The sequence below is a fragment of the Pectinophora gossypiella genome, chromosome 11 (genome assembly GCF_024362695.1).
Source record: "Pectinophora gossypiella chromosome 11, ilPecGoss1.1, whole genome shotgun sequence".
In the NCBI taxonomy this organism is placed as follows: Eukaryota; Metazoa; Arthropoda; class Insecta; order Lepidoptera; family Gelechiidae; genus Pectinophora; species Pectinophora gossypiella.
In genome coordinates, this window is record NC_065414.1 from 2316321 (window position 1) to 2342900 (window position 26580).

The 26580-nt window shown below is 38.6% G+C and overlaps 1 protein-coding gene and 1 non-coding gene across 3 annotated transcripts; one reads left to right on the forward strand and one right to left on the reverse strand.

Moving 5' to 3' along the window:
• Window positions 1-26580, reverse strand: LOC126370730 (clavesin-1-like). 2 transcript variants are annotated; one of them, XM_050015757.1, is made up of 7 exons: window positions 26057-26580; window positions 19033-19186; window positions 8895-8989; window positions 6995-7139; window positions 6580-6773; window positions 3359-3510; window positions 1-1446 (listed from the first exon to the last, which is right to left on the reverse strand). In XM_050015757.1, the coding sequence occupies exons 2-7, from the start codon at window positions 19172-19174 to the stop codon at window positions 1302-1304; spliced, it is 873 nt and encodes a 290-aa protein (XP_049871714.1). In that variant the 5' UTR covers window positions 19175-19186; window positions 26057-26580; the 3' UTR covers window positions 1-1301. The 2 variants fall into 2 exon arrangements, with proteins under 2 accessions (XP_049871714.1, XP_049871715.1); XM_050015758.1 differs by lacking the exon at window positions 19033-19186.
• LOC126371051 (U5 spliceosomal RNA) lies at window positions 18443-18558 on the forward strand. The gene has a single exon (XR_007566945.1). It is a non-coding gene; the product is annotated as a U5 spliceosomal RNA (small nuclear RNA).

Below are 26580 nucleotides of genomic sequence, written 5' to 3' on the forward strand. Positions count from 1 at the left end.
GATAGATAAAATACTTTATTGAGCACAATCACGGCACAATGGACACAAAATACAGAGATAAGGACAACATATACAGAAAAGCACAACAGGCGGCCTTATTGCTCATGCAGCAATTTCTTCCAGGCAACTTAATATTATATTATTTATTTAATTTAAAGAACATATTACAATAATAATTACAAAAATAGTCTCTGTTTATGAAAATATTGAAAACCCTTGCATTAGAAACAATAATTCTTGTTTGTAACAAAAAGTTCCCATGCCTCTAAAAAGTAACAATGTGCGTAACATTGGTTTTGGCCTGTGCTGGGATTTGAATCTGCGACCTCGAAATGAGAGTCACTCGTTCTTCGAACTAGGCTACTACCACTAACTATCTATATACATTATTTCCTATCTTATATACACATTATTATATCAAAATAGTTTTTAATCTGTATTAATATTAAATCCGCCACAGTTCCCTGTCTTCTAGTTATTATTTTCAGTCTATAGATTAATTATTGTCTTATCTTATTTCACAGTGTCGCATTAGCCTCACGTATTGTTCCATTCGCTACACATTATGCTCCTTTTCGCTTCCCCACAGTCGGATAAATACCGGGAGCGTGCCTGGCCAGGATTTTTTTGTAAGTAAGGTACTCGAGTTTATTGCACGTTTCATATACATATTCCCATATACTTAAATTCATCAATTCATAATGTTTTTATATAAGTACCTAAATCTATTTTCTCGGCCAGTAACGCATAGGACTTAATAATTCAATTTTAATAATACTTGAACATACATAGAAAAACTCACGGCCGCAGTTCTTATCGGGGTGGACAGAGCTACAAGTAAACAAAAACGACTTGCAGTCACTGTTGATACGAAGTCCTAAGATAAATATAATGAACGTTAAAAGGGATCAGCCTATTGCCCATAACCATTGTCCATCATGTGGAGATTTTACATTCTTTTTTTATTATTTTTTCTTCTATGTATTTTATTCGCTCCCTGTTCTGCATAGAAGCTAACTAATCATCTCCCTAGCATTATCCCGTTTTTCACAGGGTCCGCTTATCTAACCTGAAGATTTTGACAGGTCCGGATTTTTACAGAAGCGACTGCTAGTCTAACCTTCCGACTTTCGAAGAGAAAACCACCCCAATACAGGATAGGTCTCATACCTTCGAAAATGCAATTCTCGGGAATGTGGGTTTCCTTACGAGGTTTTCCATCACCGCTGAGCACAGATAGAAGCGAACTAATAATACTTGTAATCTTCAAATAGTGTCACCATGACTTCTTACTTATTGGTCTAATCAACAGCATAACCCAGGTTCCTCATTTCGTCATCGAACTGCTTGTTCTTGTACTGGTTGATCTTTGTCAACCAAACCCTCAGCGACACCTCCTGTTGACTGCCACCATAACGCTTCGGGAGACAATCCGGACTTATGTACCTGAAAAAAAATAAAAAATATATTTATTGACTTTAACAAGGCCTCTAAAAGCCTCTCTTTTAAGGGTCTGGCGGGTCTTTCCTTTTTGTCCCATTTGCGGTTGAAACGGGTCCTTGGGGTCCAGAAGCAAAACTATTTGTTAAGGATCTCTCAATGCGTCTTATCGGGGCTTCGGGGGATGCTAGGGCTGGTAGTTATTTTTGTCAGAGAATTAGTCTGGCGATTCAGAGGGGTAATGCTGCCAGCCTGTTGGGCACCTTGCCTCGATGTGACGCATTGGAGGAGATGTTTTATTTATAAGATGTGTTTGTTTTGTTTTTAATTGTGCAATAAGCCAATTCAATAAAATTACATGATACTTTAACAAGTTTAAAAGAAAGTGCGTTTGGAAATGTGTTTTAAAGAAACGCCAGGCCAAGTACTAGAGTACTCTTAGGATCGGAACTCCTACCAGGTGGATTAAGTGGTTATTTAGTTAATTTTGATGACAAAGGCATCTGTCTTCTACTTCTTCTTGTCGTGCTTCTCCTTTACTGGAGGTTGGCGAGCAGCTCATGGAATGTGTGCCTGTCCCTGGACATACGGAATAGCTGTCTGCCGCCACCTTCTTCTACTTCTTGATGCTGTCCAAACATGCATTCTCGGCCTTCCCACGCGTCTCGACCCAAGATTTTGCCCGGAAACTTAATTTGAAGTAGGCGATACCTGTCACTTCGGAGCATGTGCTATAGATACCCGAGTTGCTATTGTTACCTAAATTATCTTATATTAATTTGCATCTGATGTATATGATTCGTTATTTGCAAATAAATGAATTGAATTGGAGAGAGGAGCTCGGTGGCGCAGCGGTAAACGCGCTCGGTCTACGATTGTTGAAGTAAAGCAACTTTCGCAAAGGCCGGTCATAGGATGGGTGACCACAAAAAAAAAGTTTTCATCTCGAGCTCCTCCGTGCTTCGGAAGGCACGTAAAGCCGTTGGTCCCGGCTGCATTAGCAGTCGTTAATAACCACCAATCCGCAGTGGGCCCGCGTGGTGGTTTAAGGCCCGATCTCCCTATCCATCCATAGGGAAGGCCCGTGCCCCAGCAGTGGGGACGTTAATTGGCTGGTGATGTGAATTGAATTGAATTGAGTTTCCTCATTTTTATGCTGAGCAATATCTGTCTTTTCTGACGGACGCGTTGTAAGACATTCTCGTTAGTGATTTACCGTGTCCATCTGAACCTTACAATCTAATAATAAGATACAAATTTATAATATTGTTATAATGAGGCAGCTGATGTCACCTTTTCTAGGTTGCTGGGCCTTAGGGCGTCACGTGTACCGTATTTGTAACTTGCAATAAATACATACTTACTATTAAACAGAACGACCAGTTCAGTACAATAGGCTAATTTCCTATTAGTCAAATCAGTTACTTTTTACTAAACGTCACTATGGAGTTACTATGGAGTAACTTCATGTTTGAATGAAAAGGCACTGAATGACGTCATAGAAAAACGTGATAAAATGTCGGACTTATTATTGCGTTTTCTTGATTATAATTCGTAAATAAATTAAATAGAAAACAGAAAAAGTTTTGTTTTTGTTTTAGATGTGTTTTTATTTAGTAATCATAATTTCTGTTTTCAATTTGTTTAAATGTAGTTCTGTGCAATAAAGTATATTTGATTTGATTTGATTCAAAATTTATCTTGAACTTAGTACACGACCCAAATTGATTATATTTCAATAAGATAACAATTTACAATCGTCTCAATGCGCAGTAACAATTAGATCTGTCAAAGTACGTAAGCTAGTGTTGTAACATTCATTAACATAGTGATGTATCAGTCGATATTAGATCGATCGATTCTTTTCTAAATAACAATACATATGAATTTGAATTATGAACCATTCTATAGTACCAACCTGTGTAACGAGGTGAGATCATAGCCGTGGAAGTGAACTCTCTTCCAGATGTCATCGGAGGGCGCGAATCGCTTGGAGACGTAGAAGAGGGCCTCGAATATGCGCGAGCAGTTGACCACGTGCACGCCGCGCTGGTGCAGGGGGAAAGCGAACTGGAGGCGAAAAAAGAAAATTGTAAAATACACTTTTATGAGGTTTGAAGGTATTCGAAGGAATTCATAATATCCATTGAAAATCATTAAACGGCCCCATATCATCGCCTTATAAAAAAAATGTCATAGCGCTTTATTGAAAATACATGTTAGGATGTGATTTTGTTAACAAAACCTCGCAATAGACACGCTTTCAATCCAGATAAAACATTATGGTCTCAATTTTTACCCGGACTTAAATCAATCGAATGATAACGAGTTTTCGTTGAAAAAAAAACACATCAGAATTGTAAGTAAGATATAAAGTCAGTAAAAAGAGCGAGGAAGATGGCGTTCCGAAACCACCTGAGGGGGCTTGCCACCTTAAGGCACCTTATATCACTTCCATACATTTTTATCTCTATCACTGTCTAATGTCTGCTTTTAAAACTTGACTAAGGCCCCGTTTCTGACATTTAGTAATGTTGGATAAGAAAGTGCTAACAATAATTTATATCTACATGGCTCGATAAAAACAGATAAAGAGTTTTTTTTTTACCTTTGATGGGCTTGTTCTTGACTTGCCCGAAGGCATTGACGAGGCCTAAGATGGAGCTCGCCCAGAAAGTCCAGAAGGTTTTATTTATACATTTATAGTTACAAAATATTGTTACATACATACATACATACATAAACTCACGCCTATTTCCCACCGGGGTAAGCAGAGACTATAGAATTCCATTTGCTTCGATCCTGACACACTTCTCTTGCTTCCTCCACATTCATCAATCGCTTCATACACGCACGCCGGTTCAGAGTAGATCGTATTGAACCTTTTCTAAGGACATCTCCAATTTGGTCATCATAAGTCCTTCTCGGTCTTCCTCTGCCAGCCCTACCATCAACTTTCGCTTTATATACCGCTTTTGCAATCCTATTATCCTTCATCCGCTCTACGTGTCCAAACCAACCTAACATTCCCTTCTCAATCCTAGTCACTATATCGTCTTTTACACCACATCTCTGTCTTATCACACTGTTTCTCACTCTATCACTCAACTTCACACCGCAGATGCTACGCAAAGACCTCATTTCTACGGCATTGATCCTACTTTCATGCTTCTTCTGCCATACCCAACATTCACTACCGTACTTCAGCGTAGGGACAAGCACTGCATTGTGAACAGCCATCCTCGCATCTTGCGAGATACATTGGCTACTAACAACTGCGTGCATTGCCCCATTCACTGAATTACCCAATCTCACTCTCCTTTCTATATCTTCATCACATTTACCATCCCTTGTAAACATAGTACCCAAATACACAAATTCATTCACTTGTTCTACCATTTCATTCCCAATCATAATTCTACACTCAGACACATTTTCTTCTCTTTCCATCACCAAAACTTTCGTCTTATTAACATTCACTCTCATACCCTTCTTTTGTAATTCATCTACCATTAGAGATACCATGTACTGAAGATCCTCCGCCGATGATGCTACAAGAACTTGATCATCAGCATACAGGAGGCACTTCAGAAGCAACTACCAAGAGAGAAGCAAAATATTGTTACAAACATTATTATTAAGACGTAGTAAAATCCCAATATGGTTTGTCCCGATACCATACCCACAACATATTATATTAACGTTGTATTGTAATGTAAACATAAACGAAAGGGCCCACTCCGGTATAGACCATACATAAAACCAACTGGTTTTATATAAGAATTAATCGACCCTAGTGGGTCGATAGCGATAAGCGCTGAATGAGGGAAATCGTCGACCACGCCGGCGGGGTCGGTATCGGGGAACAACACATCCGCTGGATATCACTCACACATTAAATAATACATAGTACGGTCACGAATACTAATATACACACTGAAACCATGTCACAGTATCTTTTTTGACAAAATAAACTGTAAGTCTCATTAAATGTCAAATGTGTAAGTGCGACAGGGTTCTAAAGTGGGTACATGATATTGCTCTATAACTACCCCACTGCTCAACTTTTGCATAATTTCTTAGCCTTATAAGAAAATTGTTATTTTAAAAATGGTTGCTATTAGAATGCCCCGATTCTCACTATTATAAATAATTGCCTCTGATTGCTAATTCATTATTGCAGCGTTTTGAGCAACGAGTGTAGTGAATTGATGAAGTTCATCTTGCATCATGTTTTGGTTTAGTCGCTACTATCAAATTCAAATTCAAAAATATATATCACTTATCAAATTCAAAATTCAAATTCAAAAATAATTTCATTCAAACAGTAAAAATCTACTGCAGATTCTCACAACCTGTAAGCTGAAGCTGAAGCTTCAAGAAAAACCTCAGCACTGGGTCCTAGACGTTGTTTAAAAATCATAATCACCATCATCTGGTATATGGGACTTAGGTTTTGCTTCGCAGTGTTCATATACCTACTATAGATTGGATCCCACTTAATGCAGAACCGTTAAAAGTATGTAGTGTAGTACCTACCTATACCTAATGACTTTAAAATGAATTTGACGTTCTACGCCGCAAGACGTCTGTGCTGTTATATGACCTCGTTGGTTTATCAGATGATTCATGCAGTATTTGCGAGACACTTTAGATAATACTCGTAATTGCAAAGAACCACTATACATCCGGACAGAGCTACAAGCTACCACTAAAAAACCAGGTCACACCTGTGGTACACCGGCTTGCTTCTCAAACGGGGAGGTTCGAACGAACCTGGGTACCGGATTTGCACCAATGAACTATTAATTTATCTACATACAATTTTCACTAACACAGTTGGCTCGACCAAGGCGGCGATTCGACTTATTACGTCGGTCTAACAGAAAGATCGGTGAGGTGTGGGTACTTAGTTCATTTTACGATGAATGTAAACTCTGACTATCCTATTGGGATATAGTTTTGAGTTTAATATATTAAAAAGCCTGCAGCCCCTTTAGTCGTCTTAAGACGGGTATGATAAACCACATGGTGATGATGACAGAAGATTAGCCCTTCGCACATTAACTGGTCAAACTCTCCAAGAAGCGTTGCGGTCGTCACTCGACCCTCAACTTCTGTACCCGTCCAATCACTTACCCCCATAATGTTCATAGCATGCAGAGCGTATGTAGGCGACAGGTGCTTCATATGTTTCATGGTGAGCCCCTCGCAATCCAGCAGGGCTGTACCTCCTAGGACCTGCAGCTTCGGCTGCATGATGCCTATCTCCAGGAGGAGTAGGGCGCCTCGAAGAACTTCTTCTATTGAGTGCTCATCTGGGTCCCATAGACCTGGAATGAGGGATCATCATAGCTTTTGGAAACATGACAACGCAAACGTGATAACGATCACACGATCTTGTGTTATATACTGACGAGTGACTTTGAGTCAATTACTAGCCGAACCGGTGTTGAAGGCTTTGCTTTCAGTGCTTGAACAAAAAACCAATTTTGTCACGCGTGTTGGCGAAAGTACCAGGCTCCCATAACCATTGAGAAGTCTTCCGTCTTACCTAGCCTGCATATGATGAGTCTACCGACGTCGGGTCGGTCAAACAACACGCCTTCAAAGATGTTTCCAAGCTTCGTCAAGCCGAACCAGTCTATGTCTCTCCACAGGTAAGGGTTTTGTTTCCGGAAGTTGCAGTAACGGACCATCTGAAAAGAGAAACAAATCTTGTATAGTAAGTCAGATATTTTTTGCTTGACTTGTTGTAGATTGGTCTTGAAAGGCGAATGTTCTGATCTAGTAGAAGAAAATATGACATCAGGGGGATAGAAGCGATAACCTATATAAGCAATATTGCAATTTGACATTTGCACATATAAAAGTATGTGCGCAACGTCAATAAATTTCAAATAGCAATATTGCTTTTTCAGATGAACTATTGCTTCAATATGGCATTTATAGCCCCCAGGAAAATGCCGACGAATTTAGGCTTAACGTGTTCGAGAAGATTGTATTGATTGGCTAATCGGCAGTAAGGGGGGTTAAAAAGGCCACATCAAATCAATTCATTAAAAAAAAGCAATATTGCTATTTGACAGTTGTTTGCATTGCGCACTTACTTTTATATGCGCAAATGTCAAATTGTAATATCGCTTTTTAGATGAATTGCTTAGATGTGGCCTTTTAACCCCCAAGTAGTCTATGGTAAGAACTAATTAGGTTATCAGAATCGTACGTAATTTGCCTACCTATATCTAGTTGTTTTACAAATTTTATGTTCAGACTGAGTGTTTTTGTAATATGTGGAAACTTTTTGTGGAGGAAATAAACTTTACTTGTTTGTTTAGCATTATTAGGTATAGGTAGGGATTACACTACATACTTTTAACGGTTCTGCATTAAGTAATCATTGAAGTATAAATATCACTTTCAGTTCAATGATCTATCACCAGTTTAACAAGCATTATTTACACCTATTGATTTGTTTTTCTGATAGAAGTTTGAGATTTGTTACGAGTATATGGTTGGCTTCACTGGGTACCTATTGAAAGAATAATACAGGGTGTTAGTGATATCGTAACGAATACTGAGGAGGATGACCCAGCTCTGATTCTTAGTTAATAAAAATAAATAAAAAGAAAATTCCACTTGGTATTCACTCAGTATCATAAGTTGAATCATATTCTTCATTATTCGGTACGGTGCCACTTAGACCCTGTATGATAAACTAGCGATCACAAAGTGATTTTTGTAAAACCAGGATTTGAACCCGGGACCTCAGGATCGTAACATCTGAACCACATAGGCCGTCATAATGTAAATATGTGAATGGAAAGTGATATAGTTAAAAACTAGCAACTAAAATTGTAAACGACATTATAATTTAGTCACGGCATTCGAACACCCATCTTCTAACCATTAGAAGCTATTACAATTAAAACACACAACTTTTGAACTCGGTAGTAAGTGGTTAGCTACCTACTGGTATTACCGCAGACTCATTCTTTAAAAGTCATCATTTCCACTATTAAATTGTCTTCAATTTGTCGGCAGATCTTCAAATCAAGTTACACACGCTGAAACAATCTTAAAATAACAATATTTCATAAAATAATACAGCACACGTTGGCCACATCATGATGTAGTTTGGCCAGACCAATGAACACAAAACATTTGACGATATGAGCAACTAAATGCATCATGCAACTTCATGATATGGCCAAACATTGTCAATTAACCTGCTGACGTGTCATTGTAAAGAGGCTGGTTGTCTAAAAAAGAAACAAACAAAAGTTTTACACGGAACCCTAAAGTTTGCAAGGTTTAAGTATTACTCGAAATATAAAAAAATACTTAGGTTGTTTGACTCGAAGTCACTCTTCTGTTTCTTTATTCTTCGGCGTATTAGAAAATAAAAGATACCAAGTAGTTAAAATTGACAAAGTAAAACTGTAAATGCTAACCAATCGATGCGCACGCGCAGGTATAGACCGCCGCGCGCGCAGGAACCGCATCAGGTACGCATCATCCATGCGATGCGGCTCACACTCACCGCGCTCTGTAAATACAGAATAATGTAATTAAGTACTTAATTAGATATAGGGTCGGTTTACACGAGAGGAGTGTGGAAACGCATCGAACATGACATAACAAGAAGAGAATATATCCCTACTTTAAACGCGGTAAGAACCCGTTATTATGTGTTTTAATTATGATAATAACCGCGTAAACCTAAAACAATGTATATAATATTACCGCTACAACCTAACTGCCAGTCTTAGAAATTGTTTACCAACTCTGACATTTATGCTTTATTGAATTTTGCTTAAGCTATGCCAATGGACAATTGTCAACACAAGCAACTGCGCAAACTCAAGGAAACATTATTTGCTCATAGTTGTGTTTATGTTACATGCTGATGTTAAAGCCATAAATACGTATTCAAATGAAAGTCTCATGGTGATTATTGAAGAAGGTGCTTTAACTCTCTAACTTAAAGAGAATAATTCTCGTTAGTAAGTGGGAAAGCGTCTTTTGTTAAGTAAAAAACTAAAAACTCTTTGGTCAAGAGGCTTTTGGGCTTTTATGTTAAAAGACTTTTGAAATAATCATTATTTACTCATTCTTAATGAACAACTCATTAATTTAGATGCGATTGGACTTTATTGTATAACTATAATTCATCTTCACTGACCTACGACAGTACACAAATTCTTTGATATGCAAATATATACCTCTGACTTCTCTGCCTACGTTTGGGAGGAGCAAGTCAAATATCTCGGCGTAGTCTTAGATAGACGTCTTACTTTCAAGGCCCATATCAAACGTGTGCGCGATCGCGCCGCGTTTGTAATGGGCCGTCTTCACTGTCTCCTTAACAAGCGCAGTAAATTGTCCCTTAGGAATAAGGTCAAAATCTACACGACTTGCATCCGTCCGATCATGACCTATGCAGGGGTAGTTTTCGCTCATGCGAGTCCCTCTCAAATCCACCGTCTACAGGTAATACAAAATCGTTTCATGCGGAAAGCCACGGGAGCTCCGTGGTTCCTTCGCAATGAAAATCTGCACATTGACCTAGGTCTGCCAACCATTGCCCAATGGCTCAAATTAGCTTCCAAACGTTTTTTCGATTCTGCTCCGCACCACCCAAATCCCCTGGTAGTTGCGGCTTCCGAATACATCCCGCTTAGGGACGTGTGGTCGACGATTTCCCTCATTCAGCGCTTATCGCTATCGACCCCCTAGGGTCGATTAATTCTTTCAAATATTTTTCCTCTCAGACGACGCCCTGAGCCGAGGTTCGCGCCCAACTGGGCACCCTCAGGCCTGTTGTCTTAAACGTTGTACCGGGTGAGAGCCTTCAGCGCTCCCCATTTGTCCGGCCAAGTAGTTAATGCCATCTGCGGCAAATCTACAATAAGTCACGTCAAAAAAAAAAAAAAAAAATCTCTGCCTACGCCGATGTCTTACCACAGTTATTTTTTGACGTAACTTATTGTAGATTTGCCGCTGACGGCATTAACTACTTGGCCGGAGAAATGGGGAGCGCTGAAGGCTCTCAAAACGTTTAAGACCACAGGCCTGAGGGTGCGCAGTTGAATACGAACCTCGGCTCAGGGCGTCGTCTGAGAGGAAAAATAATTAAAAGAATTAATCTACCCTAGTGGGCCTATAGCAACAAACGCTGAATGAAGGAAAACTTCGACCACGCCGGCCTCATCGGAGTCTTGAAGTGTCTATTGTCGCAAGCTGATTGGCCACTTCTATAGCTAGATGAGTCTATTTGTACATAAGTAAATGTTCGTATAATACATATAAAGAAAAGATGTACTTTTGAATGTGGTCGTTAACATTTGCTGAAGGGAGCAGTAGCGACCCTTTGTAATACTACTAGAAGTTCCTTTTCTAACAAAAGCCCTTTGAATAAAGGGTTCAGACTACTCAAGTAATGATGCTTTACAAAGCATTATTTGAATGTTGAGAAACAACTCGTTTATTTCTCCCTTAGTACAATACAAATACGCTTTAAAGTGTTTAAAAGGCATACACAGCCTATACACGTCCCACAGCTGGGCACACGCCTCCCATCGATCAACCGGAGGGGGTATGGAGCATACTTCACCACACTGCTCCACTGTGGGTTGGTGGAGGTGTTTTTACGGCTAATAAGCGGGCCCAACGGCTTAACGTGCCCTCCGAAGCACGGAATCATCTTACTTTTTCGGACAATCAGGTGATTCAAGCCTGAAAGGTCCTTACCAAACAAAGGAGAGTCTCACAAAGTGATTGCGACAATGTCCCAATGGGAATCGAACCCGGACCTCCAGATCGTGAGCCTAACGCTCTAACCACTAGACCACGGAGGCTGTTAGGAGGCTGTTTGTCTTGTCTTTGTGTGTGGCGTCCTTTTATAATAAACATTTCTATTCTATTCTATTCATTTAAGTAAAGTATCTATCGTTGAAGATGTATACAAACGAAATAATTATTTATAATTAATAATTGTAACCGAATACATTTAGCAATCTCGATGGTATTTCTCAGCGTCGAGAAACCATGTTTCACGGAGCGCTACTTATCAGAACTATTTGTAAACTTCGTTACGCAAGATTGCGCAAGAGTCGATTTCTATTCCATTTGTGGAAATAAAATTACGCAAAACGGTTTTAGTGTATCGCTTTACTTATTGTACAATTGTATCTAAAACTTTAACAAGATAAAATCTAAAAGTAGATACGGAATCTTAATTAGAAATAAATAAAATATATCTCATTTATAAAAGCGTGAAAAGATTTGATGTTAAATTGGACTTAAGTTATTATCTATTATTTTGAATATCAAACCTGCCATTTGGAAACTGTCGAAGTTGCTTTTTTCTTGCTTAAATATTTTATCGGTTTACTATTCTTGCTTTGCTGGATAAAAGATGAAATATTTCCAAATTGGAGACGTCCTTAGAAAAAGTTTTTTTCACGATCTAATCTTAACCGGCATGCGTGTATGAAAAGATTGATGAATGTGAAGGAACCAAAACAAGTGTGTCAGGATCGAAGCAAATGGAATTCCGTAGTCTCTGCTTACCCCGTTGGGAAATGGGCGTGAGTTTATGTATGTAAGTAACTTGCTATCGGACGCAATGAACATCCGTTTGTGTTTACCTACTTATATGTATGCATTTCTCTCTTCCACGTGTCGCGGGAAGATTAATGTTTCTATAGCAATATATCTTACGGGGACAATTTCCAATGTCCGTCGTAGATACTGTTAGCAACATCCAACAAATTATATTTTTTTACTTTTTAATGCAAACAATGGCAATACTTTTTCCTTCTTCTACGATCAACTGCAAGAAACGAATAATTGTGTGTGCTTAATTAATAATATAACGTGGTCAACATAAGTCGCTGTATTCTTTACCATCCTCTACATATGATTATTGCGTATGGCAGACAAAAATAAAATATCCTGCGTGGATCACCCTTAACGAAGTCTCTGCCACATCCGTCACACAATGCAGCTCGGCTATGCCACCTGGGAACCGGTGTAGAGGGCACTCGTTCACAACAATGGGGGACTATCCAATCGGCGTTACCCAAAAACACGATAGATGATGGCGTTGTTAAGTTTTTCTGCGTTTATACTTCGAATTTCATGGATAACAGACATTATGCAGCTTTGTTTTTGGATATGAATGATGACCGTTTTTATTACACCAAGGTACAATTACAACCACCCATTATGATTCTGATCTAAATAAAGTGTAGAAATTTAGGTAGCAACATAAATAAATAAATAAAAAAATATTCTTTCTTTATTTCACAAATTGTAGTTGCATGGTGGCCGAGACTTCCCATCACAATACAACACATAATCACACACATCACCCCCCCCCCCACACACACACACACACACGCACACGCACGCACGCCCGTAATTATCACGTTAAAAGTGAACAACGCCATCTATCGTGTGTTTGGAGAACGTCGATTGAAAAGTTCTTCTTAATTTCAATAAGAAAAGCAGCCGGTGTTGTTACTATCAAAGAGTTTCTACAATAGCAACATTCCCACTGATCATAAACAGCTGTGTTTCTATACTCTCTACTCTATCACAGATCATATTGTAATACTAAGTAGGCATTAGTACGGTATATTATATACTATTAATTTACCTTTCCATCGTAAAATGTGAAAGGCTTATTATGTTTATTGAAGCGGTCGAAAAGAAAGTATAGTCTTTACTTTTATGATCAAAACATGTATGATCATAGCAAGCCTTATATTTTAACGTGTAGAGCTTTGGGAACTTAGGGTTTCTCTTCTGTCTGTTTCAGTATTTCGAACATAATTATTGCAATTGTTATGCGAATAAATGTGGGATAATCAAATAACTCGGATATTTTTTAAATGTCTTTACTCCTTTTTTATACACACACACCTTATATTAAAACCATAATCATCTCACCCGTCCGACATCGCACAAAAGACTCCTCTTTCTTACTTTTTAAAACTGCCTTACTTCCCATTCATTAACCATTTTCCTTTCATACCATAAACAATCAAATTCCCATTCTTTATCCTTACATAGCATTCTCACTTTCCTACATAAATTAAAACTAATTCATTCATCCATTTATTCATTCATTCTTATACTTAGTTAGGGCGAGTATATTTAGAAGCTTGGCTCTACATGAGATCTAATAACTTTTGAGATTGCGATCGATATCATCACGTCTTGGCATCATTTTACATAAAAGTGTTTTTGTTGGTTTAGTATAATTGGGTCGTGTACTAGGTTCAAGATAAATTATGAAATTCTAATTAATAAAAACAGATCATCTTAGGGCAAACTCGTCCCTGGGCCCAGTTTAAGCCTGGGACGAGATGTCCCCTAAGTCTCTTTGCTTAAAATCTTATTATCGGAATGTACAGTCATGAGCAATATAATGTACCCACTTTAGGACTCTGCCGCACTAACAATTTGTCAAAAAAGTTAATGTGACATGGTACCAAAGCAATGTTCGTGACCGTACTGTATCTACTTAAGTACATAAATATTTTATCAACATATATGGGCAATAGTTTCAAGCATAAGTATTGTGCTTCTATTTAGGTCTCTTGGGAATATAATTATATTTTTTTGAATAAGTAATTATATAAATATAGGTACTTTATTGCACCAAAATAAAAGGAAACCAAGGAAAGAAATGAATTAATAAAATAAAAAATAATATTATTATTTTTAGGAGGAATTACGTACCAGACCAATAAGACGACCACCCATTATTATTCTGATCAAAATAAAGAGAAGCAACACAGGTAGCAACATCGTTCTATACATAATGTGATTCAAATATCAAGCAACAATTAGTTTTATATATGCTTCTGCCATTACATTAGATTTTTTATTAATTATGTGGCTAAGAAATGAGAAAATAGGTAATCATCATCATCATCAGCCCATTAACGTCCCCACTGCTGGCGCACGGGACTTCCCTATGGGTGGATAGGGAGATCGGGCCTTAAACCATCACGCGGGCCCAGTGCGGATTGATGGTTATTAACGACTGCTGATGCAGCCGGGACCAACGGCTTAACGTGCCATCCGAAGTACGGAAGAGCTCGAGATGAAAACTTTTTTGTGGCCACCCATCCTAGACCGGCTTTTGCAAAAGTTGCTTAACTTCAACAATCGCAGACCGAGCGCGTTTACCGCTGCGCCACCGAGCTCCTCAAATCTGTACAACCCCATCTATATTCGATGTGTTTTTTTTTAAGTCTTAACAAATTATTTTACACTGGATGTTCACCGGAATTCAAGCAAAAGACCTCCGATTCATGAGCCGAACATTTTAATGGTTGTTAACCCACCGAGGCCGCAATACAACACACTTTGCTCAAGGATGATTATAGATAAGTAATGCATTTAAAAATGGCGCTTATAAAACACCCTGAAAGGAATATTATCTGAAGACATTTTACGATCGTTATCAGTGGATATCACATAAACACATCACGCACGCAAACGCAAGGTTACAGAACGTGTTACGTAACCGGTACCTTCGCCCGCCTGCTCACACCCATACGCCGTGACCAGCGTCGTTCCACGAGTTCAAGTCAGCGTAATTAATGGAACAGCCAGCCTGCTGAGCCAGCGCCCGAACGCGATGCGCTGACGTCAATCACGCCACCAAATTGTGACCTCGATTTAGCCATAATGTAAAATAGTTTTTAAGTAAAATTCAGTGTAGTCCTAACTTCGGACTCATTCGCACCTAGGTTAGTTAGGTTTAGCTGTAAATTTAAAATATAATTTCATTCTAAGTGATTCTAGTTTCTCTTCTTCACCCTCCGTCTGTCGCTCACTTAATTGGCGCAGTCGGTAGGATACTCGCGGGTCAGTTCGCGAGCAAATTCAGGCGTATCTCACATCGAACACCGTGCTCCGGGCTGCCCGGGTGACTGTCAAGCACCATCTCGAGTATTCAGAATCTACGTGAAGTCACAACGGAGGTTATCCAAGCATCGATAATGAAGAAGGGAACAGAGTGTAATTAAGCCAAGAAAAAATGTAAGAAAAAAGAAAAAGAAGAAAATTATATAAGTGAAGAAAAAAGAGGTCAGAAAAAAAGAAGAATAATTACTTCGCCGGTGCACTACCTTATGGTTCGTCCCAGTCCTTCAGTGCATCCAGGTCTTCCAGGAATCCCAGAAGCAGGACACCGATGGTTATGCAGTATGCCCTGAAGACTAATGTATATGCGCGCCTCGCCATCCCCGAAGTCCACCAGGCACCCATGCTCGGGCAATAGACCACCTATCCACCGCTCCGCGTCGTAATAGGCCATGAATTTCCAACATCAGAACGGTGAATTCCTTTCCCGCCTAGGGCAATGGAAATGAAGCGCAGCGAGGACCACACAAGCCACTAAAGGTTCAGTTTCCATATTTTTTCCCAACAGGAAGAGAGGAAAAGATGTCGAGATTTAATGTAACACGACAGACGTACTTACAGAAATGCACCAAAATCTAACAGTGTGGGAACTTCGAGATGAAGCCACTTCAAATTACAAGTAACGACGAAAATTTCAAATGTTATCTAAGTTACTTGCAAGCAATTACTACGATACTGCCGTAATCTGACCGGGAAGAATCCAAGAACCTAACATGATATCAAACCATCGATTCAACCAGGAACATCGATTCTCCGTGCAGGAAGGCCAGGGTATACCACCCTGAAAAAAGATAACCCAAGAAATGGTGACCAGCACTATTCTCCACGATAGTCTTCGAATAGGTGCTGTTCTGAGGGTGGAGATGTTACGTAACCGGTACCTTCGCCCGCCTGCTCACACCCATACGCCGTGACCAGCGTCGTTCCACGAGTTCAAGTCAGCGTAATTAATGGAACAGCCAGCCTGCTGAGCCAGCGCCCGAACGCGATGCGCTGACGTCAATCACGCCACCAAATTGTGACCTCGATTTAGCCATAATGTAAAATAGTTTTTAAGTAAAATTCAGTGTAGTCCTAACTTCGGACTCATTCGCACCTAGGTTAGTTAGGTTTAGCTGTAAATTTAAAATATAATTTCATTCTAAGTGATTCTAGTTTCTCTTCTTCACCCTCCGTCTGTCGCTCACTTAATTAACGCAATAATTTGTGTCACAAATGTAGTACAACTATGGGGTAACCTTGGAAATAAAAACATTCAAAAGTTAATAATAAGCTGCTCGAGTTATTTCATTTCGTATAAAATATAAATAACCTCAACTTAAACATGCTTGACCTTAAATAATAGTAGACCATTAAATTTTATGATACATCACACCTTTATAGGGCGCTATCAAATCAAATCAAATTCTTTATTTGTGAACATAGGTGTACAAAAACATCACCCTCCTCCTTTGACAGTCGGGTAACAAATACATAAAATTATTCGGTATCTCAATATAAAATAGCGGTTTATAGTTTAAGTACTTTTATAATAATAAAAAAAAATTCTAAAATGTATACAATAGGATTTGAGATCAGAACTAAAATATAATCTTCACTTTCAAAATGTTCTACTTATATCAATTATATACATATTATACCTAGATTTCACACAAAGTATTATATGTAAGTACGTATTTTTTTACATTTTCACATAATCGCAAAGTGATTTAATACAGTAATTTTGTGATTAAACTTACTCAATCTATCTTTACTGGTGGAATGTGTACACTCTAATTTGTTGCGTAACTACCTAACACGTAAGATTTATAAATGTTGACTATATTTTATACTCGTACAATTAATAGCTGTGTGGTAAAGTGTACACCAATTAATTTTATTAACGTATAGTAATTTTGCCTTTTGACGCACAATGACCAATAATACAATGGTTTTTTTCGCAATATGACACATTCGCATATTGACCTATTAGCATTTCTACTAAAACGCAAAATGACGCGTACGTGAAAAGACGTATACGTATAATGACTAACGGAAAATTCGAATTTAGACATACACGCAAAACGTCCAAAACGCATAATGACGCATTAGCAAAACTAACAATACGCATAATGACCAATACCAAATCATTTATTGTCATTAAACACGAAACAACAAATACGCTGTTAGGTTAGCCAATACATAATAAGAAACAATACAATATAATAAATAATAGTCTATTAATGGGGCAAAGAAAATAAAATCACACATAATAATGAACGGTTTATTAATGGATATTTTTGAACTACAAAAGTAAACTTAAAAGTGACTCTGGTAATATTCTTACATTAAAATAATAATCATGCAATACGTTTCAGCCGCGAAAACACTATCTTCCTAAGATATTGCATGGTGTTAATTTTTTTGCATGCAGTTCACGCAACAAAATAGACAGTTTCATATCAAAATCGATATCACATTTTCTTCGATTTACTTTTGGCTCGCGAAATAACGATCTTGAAATTTCATGGTCATAAAATTTTGTTTCCTTTTTAAGTTTAAAAATAAAACGGTAAAGGCTTGGATGTATGGACATTCTCACGTTCAAACGGTGGTGCCACCCTTCTAAACAGTTGGTAGTGGTACTTTTTTTACAGACAAGCTTAAAAAATGTAAACTTGTTGCACGTTAGTCAAAATGCTAATAGGTCAATATGCGAGTGTGTCGAATTGCGAGTTGGTCATTATGCGAGTTTAATTGGTATTGGTCATTATGCATATTGGTCGTTTTGCTTAGGCGTCATTATACGTGTTGGTCGTTATGCTTGTGTGTCAATATTCGTATTACCTGTTGGTCATTGTGCGTATTGGTCATTGTGCGTCAAAAGGTAATTTTGTAGGTGAATAACCTTGCCTTCTTCATGGCATTTATTTTTAGAACATTCTGACGTACCTGATTACTGTGCAGAAAAAAAAAGTAGTTCAAAAATGTACCACTAGATGTCGCTGTTTAAAATTAGAACGCGTTAAAGAAATATTACGGGGAATACATTGGAGTCACCGCTTGGCTACTATTTGTACTCTGGTTTCCCTTCAAAACGTATAAATCTTTCGCCTTTTACTAAAGATTTCCGTGGAGGGGAACACTCAAATGAGTCTTAAGACTATTTTTGACGCTCTGCTCACGCGGAGCTTATAACACTATAATCGATTTTCATACTTAATCGATTTCTAATTGTAGATACCCGTTCGTAGGTATGTAATATTGTTGAAATTGTACAATATGCGCATACTACTTAATGTATTATTCCTTATTTCATGACGCTAGTCTGTGTGGGTTTAACAGATTTTTTTTTCAATAGGCTACTTGATACACTAGACAAATGAAATACTTTTTACGAAACGTCCAAACAAAAGTTTTCTTTGGAGTTTGTTTGGCAATACTGTCCTGTGACGTTATCCATAAAAGCGGTCAAACGCCGTACTCATTGTTACTTAATTCATAAATAGAATTCGAAAATAAGTCTAAATGTTAACTGAGATTGATTTTTGATCTTAGACTGGCTTGTATTTCCAGATTCGCATTTTATAACTTATCTTTGACCCAGTCAAGTACCTAATTTCAACATAGTGACGAGTGAGTATGACTAATTGCGAAGGTACCCACCATAGATCATATCCCTGAGCTCGTCAACATTCCGCCTGGTGGAGGCAGGGTCCTCGCCACACAGCAGCCACGCCTCATCCTTGGACTCCGGGTCCTCGTGTCTGTCCATCTCAGCCTGGAACGCTATCTCCATAAACAACATCGCGGGATGAACCTGTGTGGGTGTAATAATACATACGTCAAAAAACCCTATGAGAAAATTACACTAGCCAATCCATCCTGTCCGATGCGTCAAGATGACGGGCTTGTCGATCAGGATCGTGTAGTCTGATAGCAAATTGGCGGGGTAACCATGGTAACCACGATATCGACCTAGTGTAATAGCGTCGATTTTCCTAATCTCGATGTAACCTTGACGGATCGGTCTGGGTGGATTGGGTAATGTAATTAGTGTTTTATGAGATTTAGAAGAAGAGGGGTTATTCTATTTCCGTTCTAGCAAGGTGCGTGTGTTACCAGGACGGAAATATATTTCTATATCTATATTGGTGCTAATTCCAGTAATCACTATCTAATTTAAAAAAAAATAATAAAATAATATCTTAGCCGGTATAACTTAAAATAAAATTAGATCATGATTACTGTGAAAGATTAGTTAAAAGGGAACTTTTGAAAAACGCGACTGATACAATAATCGAAAATCGTACTCATTTTAATTTTTGACTTATTTACGAAGTTTACATACATAAATAAACTCACGAATATTTCCCACCGGGGGCAGAGACGGGGACGGGGTTTTCGAATTTTCATAACCAACTAATACGCAATGAGTACCTACGACCGTTGATTTCCTTTATTGTTTACGTCGATAGGGTAAAAATTCCATACGAATTCAATAAAAAACTATTTCGTAAAGAGAATGTTATTTGACGAGGGTGTAAAATAGCCTATTTTTAACCACATCAAGTAGCTTTGAATATTCATACCTGCAGGATGAACCAAGGCGGAAAACTAAGTATTTTCCGTGTAGCGAGCAAATCCACACGAAATTGTTGTCAACATCCAGGAAATATTGTGGATACTTTTTTTTTGACGTAACTTATTGTAGATTTGCCGCAGATGGCATTAACTACTTGGCCGGACAAATGGGGAGCGCTGAAGGCTCTCACCCGGTATGACGTTTAAGACAACAGGCCTGAGGGTGCCCAGTTGGGCGCGAACCTCGGCTCAGGGCGTCGTGTGAGAGGAAAAATATTTGAAAGAATTAATCGACCCTAGTGGTTGAGGGAAATCGTCGACCATGCCGGCGGGGTCGGTATCGGGGCCCTGAAGTGTTTGGTGTCGCGAGCTGATTGGCTGCCTCTATGGCTAGAGTGCTCTGAACAGGGCTATCACGGATTACACTAAAGAACAATTCATTTGCAATATGTGATGAAAGCTACAACTTTCTGTTAGGCAACTCTTTGGTTGAGTTTTCTACTAGTGGTAATGAGTTTATACTAAACACTTCCGCAACAAGTTGTTACCACAACTCCAAGTCATTATACGTGTAATTATAGTTATTACTCGGAATGGTCTATAACGGTATCTCGGGTACTTCGCAACTCGTTACTTCGCTTCGTGGCCACATAATACGTATAGTATAATAGCATTTCTCCGCCCCGCATCTCCTTAACAAGCGTAGTAAATTATCCCTTAGGAATAAGGTGAAAATCTACACGACTTGCATCCGTCCGATCATGACCTATGCAGCGGTAGTTTTCGCTGACGCGAGTCCCTCTCAAATCTATCGTCTACATATAATACAGAATCGTTTCATGCGGAAATCCGGGAGCTCCGTGCTTCCTTCGCAATGATTTTTTGAAAATCTGCATATTGATCTAGGTCTGCCAACCATTCGATTCTGCTCCGCACCACCCAAATCCCCTGGTTATTGCGGCTTCCGAATACATCCCGCTTAGGGACGGTACTGAAAAGTATCGGCGTCCGAAGCCCGTAATATACGATCCCGACGACCCGATTACTCTAGCCAATGACACCAAACACTTCAAGACCCCGATACCGACCCCGCCGGCGTGGTCGACGATTTCCCTCAATCAGCACTTATCTGATGAATAAAAGTATCACTGAGGATTGCAACATAATTTTGAGGTTCTAGTGCATCAGGAGCTAGTAAGTTCTCAAACGATTGTAAATCCATCCTACAATTTGTAAAAATAGACACTAGTAGACAGACAAGTCGAGTCAGTTCAAGGTGGTCCCTCAATCGAGCATGGTAGAACTCAGTCTGGATCTTACTTTAGTCTTGAATGGCCGTGGCTAAAGAGTAAGGGCGCGCCGACATTCTCGCTAGCATTTTTGTAAGGAGTGTCCGGGATATCGCGACAGGTAAACCTCGAGCAAATAGGTACTGTTATAAAAACTATTAATACGGACACTGGCTGTTTTTTGATACATAAGACGTTTATCTAATTGTTTTTTCAAATTATTCTATTTCTGACTTACGCTATCTGCCTAAAAGCTAGGTATATATTATAATAAAGCTCTCTTTACCATAACATTTGCGTCTTTTTACTGCAGGTACGACAATGCAGGACGGAAAGGGCAAGTCACAGGGACCTGACAGAGGGCAGCAGTAACTGTCAGTACTATTCAGAGGCGGTCAGGAGTCCTAGGACGGCTTTGAAATAGACTACTCTGGGTACCATCCCACTCGCATCAGAGTACTGCGGGGCGGAAGGCATGGTGGAAACCACTGCCCTATGTTTCCCTAAAAAAGTAGCATGGAGAATGAATACACCGACAAGAGCGTGGCTCTTAAATCAATTAATCAAATAAATATTTAAAAAAAGAAACAATGAATGAAATCTCCAGCTTGGTGGACAATAGTCAGTTGGAGCGTCAGAGCGATTATAACAGTACTTACCTCAGGTACTTCATGCTGTGCAGCATTACAACACATTGAAGCTCAACAAATTATGGTCATCAGATTCTCATTAAGATTTCTATTTTCCTAATTTCTATCGGCTTCTGTAATACAAGTATTACGCATCTAGGTCTAGGTACCCATAACATAACATAAGCTCACGACACTATTTCAAACGGGGTAGTCAGAAGAGCGAAAGGCAAGAGGGCGAAGTTTGGGCGCAAGGCAAAAGGGACCACTGCCCTGTTTTTCCCTAATAAGTAGCATGGAGAATGCTACACCAACAAGAGCGTGGCTCTTAAATTAGTGATGATGAGTCAGAAGAGGTTCAAAAGTCCAATCAGTTTCTTGCAAAGTAATGAATTTACTGGTTGCACTTAATAGCTCTTGGTTACATGTCGTTTCTTTAATAGACCAAAAACGCTTACAAAAACATAAATTTTATAATTATGAAAACGAATGGTTCATAATTTCACCACTGTTTACAAATAATTCGATGGGCTCAGTGACTGCACTTTTGCTCTTTGATTGTAAGTACATCTATCACACGATGAACTAAGTACATACCTCACTGAGTTTTCTGTACCTATACAGGTAGTCAAATAGCCGCATGCACATACCTAAGCTTTTGATTCGGCCTCTGCTCGCGCGTGCGCGACTATTGGCCGCATAGTTTAGGATTTGGAGTTTTGGAAACTGCGGAATGGCGGCGTGCATCGTCGTGGTAAAAAATGGGAACTCCACTCTCCTGTGGCTCACGCGGCACGAAAATACCTTTATGCTTCTATTAGATTAGGCTTATTAGATTGAGAAGGGAATGTTAGGTTGGTTTGGACACGTAGAGCGGATGAAGGATAATAAAATTGCAAAAGCGATATTTAAAGCGAAAGTTGATGGTAGGGCTGGCAGAGGAAGACCGAGAAGGACTTACATTGACCAAATTGGAGATGTCCTTAGAAAAGGTTTAATACGATCTACTCTGAACCGGCGAGCGTGTATGAAGCGATTGATGAATGTGGAGGAAGCAAGAGAAGTGTGTCAGGATCGAAGCAAATGGAATTCTATAGTTTCTGCTTACCCCGGTGGGCGTGATTTTATGTATGTATGTAGATTAGGTAAAATACTTCTCACGACCAGTTGAATCATCAATCCACCCTTCACCTTAATACTTACCTTACATGCAAAGATCATTAAGTTTGTTTTTTTTTTTTAAACGGTTTTATTTAGCTCACCCCGTTTGTTTTATTAATTATTTATTCTTGGGTCAAATTTGGTTTTTAGTACATTTATCTTAACCATTGCAATGTATGTTTAACATAAAACCGTTTAACTTAAAAAGTTTTTTTACCTATTTTTTTTAGTTTACAACACGATAGACAAAACACCAAATCAAGGTCAAATCCGGTCATTGACATTGACCCAAAGAACGTTCCGTTTCGTCGCCCAAAATATACTTACCCAATATCTTATAGACACCACAGTGAAAGTTGATAGTGTAGCAATGACGGCTACTTGTAGAAAGTATAGTTTTTGACACTTATGAATGCCTGGCACCTACCCACGTTTTTTTCTTATTTGCGGAGCTATTAAATATTTATTTACTTTTGTTAAGGTGTAAAGTATCGTTAACTTAGAAGTGTGAAAGTCTGCGAATGAAAAGAATGCTTAGGTATAGAAAACAATTCTTTTGTGTAAGTTATTTATTTCATAGAATAGTAGTAACGTGTAGGTGAGAAAGGTCACAGGTTCTTTTTAACACACTTTTATCTGCCAATTAGAACCTTCTAGACAGTTCAAATACCAAACTGGCTATCACCATTTTTTTTGTTAAGACGCTTCTATAAAAAAACCGGACCCATCAAATCTACAGGTTAGGTAAGAGAAGTGTGTGAAAAACGGCGTAATGACGAGATTATGAATTAAAAATAGGTTAGTATAATCTCACCTGATCACAATTGAAGATGTGACCTAAGGTGGTACACGATTACCTAGGAATTGCCTCAATTTAGATTTACTCTAGGCAGGGAAAAGCTTTGGGGCACGGTACTATGCAATCCGCCCAACAGTGCACAAATTGATTGTCAACTTCAATTACAGATGTATGTGCCGTGAATGCTGTACATTATATATATTAATAATTGTTCAATTTGAAAGTAGGCTAGTGACCAAGTGTATACGTATACAGGGTTGTGACATCGTAACGACAACCTTGAGGGATGACTCAAGTGGAATTTTCCGTCGAAAAATTCATGTTTTTTTACGTTTTTTAAAATTATTTTCATTTCTATATATTGGCGATGAACAAATCCACTTGATATAAACTTAAAATAACGAGCTTACGATGATCAAATTGGAGATGTCCTTAGAAAAGGTTCAATACGATCTACTCTGAACCGGCGTGTGTGTATGAAGCGATTGATGAATGTGGAGGAAGCAAGAGAAGTGTGTCAGGATCGAAGCAAATGGAATTCTATAGTCTCTGCTTACCCCGGTTTATGTATGTATGTATGTAAAATAACGAGCTGTATCGTCCCCCTCAGTATTATCAGCCATACATGTGGTACGTACGGGTGTTAGTGACACCGTAACGGATACTGAGGGTGATAATTCAGACCATGATTCTGAGTTGATATCAAGTGGAATTTTGTGTCGGAAAATTCATGAAAATTTTCGTGTCGTAAAGTATTTTAGTTCCAAATCTTTGCGACGGAAAATTCCTCTTGATATCAACTCAGAATCACCTCTCAAGGTCTTCGTTATTATGTCACTAACACCCTGTATTATTGTAGAGATGACAAATAATCAGCTTTATAAAAAAAATACGTAATAGGTAGGTACGTGAAATACGTGAATAATTTAATTTGTTGTATTTTACTAGGTATCAATGGCTATACTCTCTACGCCGCACTAGTGTTTATAGATTGATAATCGATTATTATCTAAGGGTCATAATTAGTTACCTAAACGATGTAACTGTAGAATGTTCAATATCAAATCGATATTTAGATTATTTAGGGGCTCCATAATCGATTTCTTTTTAGCAACACTAATAAATTTCAATGTAGATACTTAATTACAATGCAATAACATTCCATTAATTTTCACGTTAATTATAAAATTAATACGATTAATTATCGGATCAAATAGCGATAACACGCCACATCCTGCGTTCTAATAATGAAGCGCAGGCGCACAGCGTAACTTTGCGCTCTGTTGCCGGTTAAAAAACCGCGTGTTATGCGCCAATGCGTTTTCTGATTGAGTATTTCACTGGCAAGTCCAGTTCAATATATTAGCGGGTGAGACACGTTAGCGCTCCCCATTTGTCCGGCCAAGTAGTTAATGCCATTTAAGTAAGGAAAGTAAGGCTTGCCATTTTTGTTTGAATCCAGCACAGGCCTAAACCGATGATTGTCGAATTTGTTTTTGAATTCATGTTTGGATCATAAATGATTAACACGTGCTCAGAAGTGAAGGAAAACGTCGTGAGGAAACCCACATTCCCGAGAACATAACCTTCATAACCTGTATTGGAGTGGGTTTCCCTTCGCGGGTTGGAAGGTCAGACAGGCAGTCAGTTGTCTAAAAAACCGGACCTGTCGTATCTCCAGGTTAGGTAATGCTAGGAAGACGATGAGTGAAAAAATTAAGTCGTCAAAAAAAAGTTTTAAGTAACTATTCGCATTTTAAGTGCCTGGATTCAGAAAAAAAGCGTTCAGTTTAGTTCAGCTTGTCATCATGGGCATATCGTAAAAGTAAAAAGACTTTTCTTAATCCCGTATATTTCTGATAAGTTTGCCCTTGGCCCCAGACTTACCCGAAGGCATTGACGAGGCCCAAGATGGAGCTCGCTCGCCCAGAAGGTGCCTGTTCACTCTGGTGTGTTAATCCCGTATATGATGATTATCTAAAGGAGCGATGGGCTAATCGTATAGCTCATCATTCTCACATCAATTCATACTTACTTTGTCAAATTACAATTTATCTACTGATAACTTGTTGCTCTGCCCACCCTTTTAGGAAGCAAGCGTGGCTTTATGTTTGCTCCTGTTGTATATAAATGTAGAAATACTTAGCTATCTATACCTATGTACTAATAAAACTTACTTTAAAATCAACATAAAAGGGTTCGCCTCAAACCCTGAGCCACAAACTCACCTCGCCGAATAGTTTTCAAGCACCAGTAGGGATTTATACCGGTGTCCTATAAATCAGCATTATCTCCTTTCGAATCTGTATTCCTGGTACTTTTAGTTTCACAATACCGTTCTGAAAGGTCTTTAGGAACCCCCAACACTTAGGTTCTCTCAAATAGTATCGGATTTCTAGTTCACCACAACACTCCACTTTTAGTTGTAGGCTTCCTGCGAACCATATTATCTACACTCAAGCACAAAATGTCTTTGTTCAGTTTCTGAACTTGTAATTTAAAAAAAAAATCTTCATACGTAAAATAACAAAAAAGAAACAACTTCAAGACGATTAACTTAAGTCGCTTAATAAAACTTTACATGTAATCCGTTAAAATTCCTATTATTTACTATATATGTATACATATCTCCAAATGTAAATCCAATTTTATTGCCTATTTTTTTAACAAGTAAGTAACACTGCACTGTGCTATATGCACTTCTGCAATGAAATGCAACGTTGCGCGCGCGGCTGCGTTTGCGCAGCTTGCA